Below are 6,257 nucleotides of genomic sequence, written 5' to 3'. Positions count from 1 at the left end.
CCCCTAATAATTTATAAATTATTCTTGTATCTTACCCAAATTTTACAGTTTTAGATACCCATGATTTAGAGAATGTATTTGCTTTTTCCTTAGGTTTGTTTTGGAACAGTACAATGCACTTTCCTGGCTAACCTGTGACCCTGCAGTCCAGGACAGACGCTCCTGTCTCCCAATTCACTTTGTGGTGCTGAATCAGTTATATAACTTTATCATGAATATGCTGTGATCATCATCTGATGGAACTGTGCAAGAAAAGAACAAGGATAAAGGCTATTTCACTGCAGGATTAAGTTGCAATTATTTTCTCAGTGAAAGTCATTTGTGATGGGGGCTAATTCTTATTACTTCAACAAATATTGTTTTGACTTGGGGAGGGGGTAGCTATAGCCCTGCTATTTTTCATTGATTATACCGAACACTTAAGGATGACAAGTGATCATACAAAACGTATTATAACATTTTCGTAGCAAAAATTAACCTTTTTTTCCAGTCACAGTATTTGTGAAAAGTAATGAGCCATAGTACCCAGTCATGTTAAATGAATATTAAAAGCATGGAAAGGAAACATGAGGAACAATGAATTTCAACTTATGGCTTCAGAACATCAAGATGTTCTTGTATTGGATTATAGTACCTAGTATTCAAAATGCCTGCATCTCTTATTTATTGTAAGTTTTTAAATGTAAAATTGTCTTATATTTCTTAACCTCTTTTATAAAAATTTTCCTAGAAGGTTTATACTGCCTTCTTGCTTTAAAGCAATTGGTCTAAAATATATGTAATCGTCTTAATTAAAAAGTTGCAGTAGGGTTGCTTTTAGAGTATTATTTTTTTGTAAGGGGTGGGTGGGACAGTAAATTTGTATTGTCTCAATGTACAGTTTAATGGGGCTAGAGAGGGAATAATGTCCATGCCATTGTGTGTGGAGGATTTACAGCTAAGCTGTAGTTGCAGAGTACATGTACAGGAATGAAGCTCACTGTGTTTATAAATGGAAAAGGTACCGGGTCTGACAACATTTTATATATCACATCTCTACAGAATCACATGATGGCAATATACAAGTGATATTGTTAGGTGGTTTAACTTAGAATAAAATGAGAATTCTTCAGTTATATTTTGTACTATGATTTAGGGCTATGACTAATATTTCAGGCCATTTCCAGTGAAAGAAACTTAGTTTTACAAGAAAAACATTTGCTACTGAATGCTTAAACTAATTTTGGTGTTTAATGTTACATGCTTAAATGTTTTTCAGTTTCAACAGTGGCACATCTAGGCATGGGTATATTATTAAGAAATTTATCTCTGGATCTACTATAAGGTTGAAATTTAGCCCAGCTCTAGGCATTTTACAAATTATTTTAAGAGAGGTCACTCTTGATTGTTTGACTTTTTTTTTTTTTAATTAAAGATTGGGAATGTGTGTGAGTGCGTGCGAATGTGTGTGTGTGAGAGTGTGTGCAATCAAACTGTGGTGTAAATATATTCTCGGTGAATTCTGGTATTCAAACTCTATTCCACTAGTGAAAGAACCATTTTCTAAACAACCTGTTCCCCTTTGTCTTTTTTATTTATTTAATTTTCTTGGTTTGGAGATGGTAGTCCCAAACACCAGAGTCTGTACTTTTCTATCACACAGCTCAGATTAAGGTAGGCATATGCCAAGGAGGTCCTCACCTCCCTAAAGAAGGGACTTTAATTTTAGGGACTTTAATTCACCTCTTCCTTCAATACAACTTTTCCCCTTCTTCTTTGCACATGCCAAGATAACTGCTTTTATGCAGGCTTTACCCCTTGAAAAATCCATCCTACAGTGCTGCTCACAAGAGAGCCCAAGTTAGCCTCCTAACTGTGTTGCTGACTTGAATTCACAGTCACCAAGTCTACCTATCTTTCTTGGAAGCAGTCCAACAAAATTCCTATTTGTACATTCACTAACTCTCTACAAGGACAAAAAATGGTATTTACAAAACTCTTTAATTTTTTTTCTTACTGAAACTTGTTTTGTGAATACTATATGCGTAGCTTAAATATCACTTTCTTATGAATAATATAACTTCAAATTGTATATATAAAAAAAAGCGAGTCTTGTTTTTTTCTATGAAAACAATTGGTGGCAAAGGTTTCCAATTATTCTTTAATAATGCAATCCCAAGGGTCAGCATATTTTGATATAAAATTAAAGATCACATCTCTTCTTTTGTTTTTAAAATATACGAACACACCACAGATTATGTTGGCATGTTTTGTTCATTTTTAACAAACAAAATACTTGTCTGAGATTTGAGGGAAAAGATGCTTTTTTCAACTTTCTAAAAGGGTATTCATTTTTATAAACTTAGCTCAATGGTGACTTTAAAAGTATATTCTTGGTTATTTAAAATTGTTAGTCTATACTAACTACATTTCAGTTTGAAAAATAGGTTTTAAAAAATTATTCTCTGACAGTATCTTTTATATAGAGCCATAAGAAGGGAACCCAGTGTATAATTCCTTTTTATCTGGGAATCAGGGAATATTTCCCAAATATACAGGATTACTAATAAGATTTTTTTCCTCCCTTCATATATAAGTTCATAACTCAAATTGAAAATTATTGCAATAGCCATTAGAAAAGGTCAGGAGACTTCAGAAAAAAACAAAAAAAACTACACCTTTTTTATAGGATGATGGATCTGATTTACCAATGTACTGTCGCAGATGAGTCGTTTTGTTTAAGTAGGCATCAAAATATATTGTTCTGCAGCAGATCACCAACACCTTGACTTCTTTGTTACAGTGCTAGTGTCTATTTCCTGTGCAGTTTTCCATTAAGCTGGGTGGAAGTTCAGTATTTTGACATTTGGAATGATTAGTTATATAATGTCTGCTTCCAGCCAGTCAGAAACATCTAGCCATACCTTTCTTATGCAAGCCATTCAGTTATCAGGACTGTGAATTAACACTGTATGAATAAATTTCTGTACACCTTATTGTTTGGCCAGAAGGCCACCAAGTGTACTTATATGTAATCCTTAAATTTTAAAGTAGCTGTAATTTTTAAATCTTTCTTAACTTTTCTTAAACCACTAAAATTAAGCTCTTACTCCTTAGTCAACATCCTCAGCTGTATTCGTGCTCAACTGTCAGTATGGCACAGGTGACTGTATTAAAATATGCTCCTTTCCTCTTCATATTTACCTTCTGAGGTAATTTTTTAACTTAATGTGTTACTACAAAGATTTGCAGATCTTTAATCAAGCACTATGTTAATACTGTAATATCAAAATACTATGTTGCATTATTTAAAATGTTCAAATTGAATAGATTAAAAGGAAGTTTTTAAATGCTGTTGCATCATATAATTTGCTACTCCTCCACTGTGGCATCGCATATTAGTCTATTAATACATTTAATGTTGCACGAGTGATGTTTTGGTCTGGGTTTCCTCTTAAGATTTAGTTTGTCTAAATTAGGAAAATATTTTTGACATACTTTTAATTTTGCTCCCATCCCCCAATAATCAGCTGGAAATCTTAACCCTTTGGGTTTTTTTGGTGTTTTAATGGGCCCAGAACTGTGGTTTAAATTTTTATATATGTATTTTCATTTTTATGGAGTATTAATTAAAAAACTGGATTTGGGACCTAAAATACTCCTCAGGTTGATGTGTTCATGAAATCTTAAAACCGTTTTAGTTCTCAAAGTAAACTGGATTTGTGGACCTTAAAGTTACTGAGTTTAAACTACAAATTGTAATATCATTACTGGACACATCAGCATCAACCCTCTCAGAATAGCTTGGTCACTTTATGAAGGGGCATTTTAAAGTTGTTTAGCAGTGACATTTAATATGGTCCAATTGCTTTTTTTTTAATTAACATGACATAAAAGAATAAGGAACAAACACTATTGCTGCCGAATGCCATAACACTGAGTTGTACAAATTGTGATTGAGGAAATGAAAAGGTTTATACTTTTTAAAAAAAAAAAATAAGAAAAAAAAACAAAAAGCAAAACTTCAAATGGAATAAATTATTCATGAAGCCTTCATTGTGGTGTCTTATTCTGTTGAAAATATTTCCATGGTATATATTGCAAAATTAGTAGCCTTATCATTTTTGTGTTATTCATAATAAGAAAAAAAAGCAACCCAGAAACTGACTAAACAGCTTTTAACTTGTCTACACAAAGTATTTGGAAAAAACTATTCATATATCAGCATGTAGGGTAATTATATATGCGTATATAGCTTTATATATACCTATATATACATATATGTATAGGTGTATATAGATATACAAATCCCATTTAAGATGATGAATTTGATATCCGTTTCCTAACACTATGTTCATATATTTAGAACTTAACTATGTCCTTTTTTAATTTCATTGCATAGAGTTTTAAGTATAAAGAAGTGTTCAGATGTAAGCAATCTATCCCACAAAGCTCTATTTTCTGGAAGCAGCCATTTAAAATATTTCTGTCCAGATTTAAAATCAATAAGGATATAACTGAAAATGTGTGGTCATTTTCAAATAGTTGCTGTCAACAAAATTTTTATATAACAATTCTTTAAAAAGGAGATAAATGTTGTTGAAACTGCCTATCGTAAAATATTTTCTGTATTGCAGTTTACATGATCTCTGATTTGTTTTTACTATAGTATTATGTATGACTAAAAACTATGCAATTCAAGCTTTTTTTGGTATTCACTTCTTGCACGGCTACACACAGATTTTTATATTTGTAGTTTTCAGTATTGAAAACCTGGGTCTGAATAATCCTATTGAATGCTTTACTGAAAGAAATGAACTTTTCTATAAAAGCATATCAGATGCTTGTTTGTACTATGCATAAGGTATTGGTACACTTCCAGAATTTGAGCCACTTAGAGATCGATGTATTTGCTACCTTAAGCAAATAACAGTTTTTACATTGTGGCCCAGCACACTCCATCGTGGTGAATCCCAAGACCTGAAATTGAAAGCTTAAATTTTTTACTGGTGAGTCCATTCCCTGAAAATCTTTTCTTGCAAAATTTCCTGCCAGAGTTGTACTTGTGAAGTCCTTTAAAGTAAAGAACTATATCATAAGAGGTAAAAGCATGTGAAATATGAACATTTTGAAATGTTCTAGAAGGAATTAATAAATTGCACATGAAAATTATCTTGACCTCTGGGTCTCAGTAGCATATTATTTATGACTATAAATGTATGTATTTGTTAATTAAATTGAAGTGACTTGAAACAATCACAACTATTACTCTAGATAAACTTTTTTATCACTTTAGAAAAAAATGCTGCATACTTGAGTTTTTGTCTTGTTTTTCTGTTTAGTCATTTTATAATCAATATGTCTTATAGGAATTGTTACAAAAATATTTTGGAAATATGGTCATAGATAATCTAGTGGCAAACAATCCATTTCAGGATCAGGATAAAATTAGAAATGCAGTGTGAACCGTATTCAAACTATTTGATGTAAATGACCTTTGAAAAATAGATTCTACGGAACCATGGACATTAGATTGGAACCATCTATTTTTCAGCATGTTAAATGAAAATATCCAGGATTTGTTTCACAAGGCATTAAAGGAAATTTTACTGTTAAGTAGTTATAAGTCAATGTTTTTTTAACCCAAGGGAGTATAATTTAAGAGTATAGCAATCCAAGGGCACAAAGTTTTTTGTTTTTTTAAATCATTATTGGGGGTTCGTACAACTCTTATCACAATCCAAGCCGACATCCATCGTGTCAAGCATATTTGTACATTTGTTGCCCTCATCATTCTCAAAACATTTGCTTTCTCCTTGAGTCCTTGGTATCAGCTCATTTTTTCCCCTCCCTCTCCGCTCCGCCCCCATGAACCCTTGATAATTTATAAATTATTATTTTGTCATACACTGTCTGACGTCTCCCAACATAATCAAAAGCAAAGGAGAAAGGAAGAGAGTTTGTGTTTTTAGCCTATAATAAAATATGAGTTTAATTTTGTGTTCCTACAGTTTCAGTTTTGTAGGAATTTTCTATTTTTCATGACCTTCCTATGAATACTGTAGGAGAGTTATAAAACAGATTAAAAATTATCACATTCCTCGGTCCTGTAGCACTAACAAGAAATTTTGTTTGTGATTAATAGAAAATGATAACGTTTCAAGAGACTTCCCTGGAGCCCCTCCCAAAGTGTACAGTTCTCAGTTGTGAAAATGCTTATTTTTAATAGAGGGCCCAACCTAGTGAAGTGGGGTCAGGGGAGACTTGGGTAGGTGGTT

The 6,257-nt window shown here is 32.3% G+C and overlaps 1 protein-coding gene across 1 annotated transcript in view; it reads left to right on the top strand.

Moving 5' to 3' along the window:
• The window catches only part of MED13 (mediator complex subunit 13), an 83,737-nt gene extending 78,142 nt beyond the window's left edge, over positions 1 to 5,595 (top strand). Inside the window, exon 29 of the mRNA XM_045299845.1 lies at positions 94 to 5,595. Within this exon, the coding sequence (XP_045155780.1) occupies positions 94 to 226 (133 nt within the window). The 3' untranslated portion in view covers positions 227 to 5,595. The remainder of the gene's footprint in view (positions 1 to 93) is intronic.
• The last annotated feature ends 662 nt before the right edge of the window (positions 5,596 to 6,257 follow it).

The sequence above is a fragment of the Echinops telfairi genome, unplaced genomic scaffold (assembly GCF_000313985.2).
Source record: "Echinops telfairi isolate 266 unplaced genomic scaffold, ASM31398v2 ScPeMD7_7458;HRSCAF=8496, whole genome shotgun sequence".
NCBI lineage: Eukaryota > Metazoa > Chordata > Mammalia > Afrosoricida > Tenrecidae > Echinops > Echinops telfairi.
The sequence above is the reverse complement of the archived record's forward strand: the minus strand, read 5'-3'. Positions and strand labels throughout refer to the sequence as shown.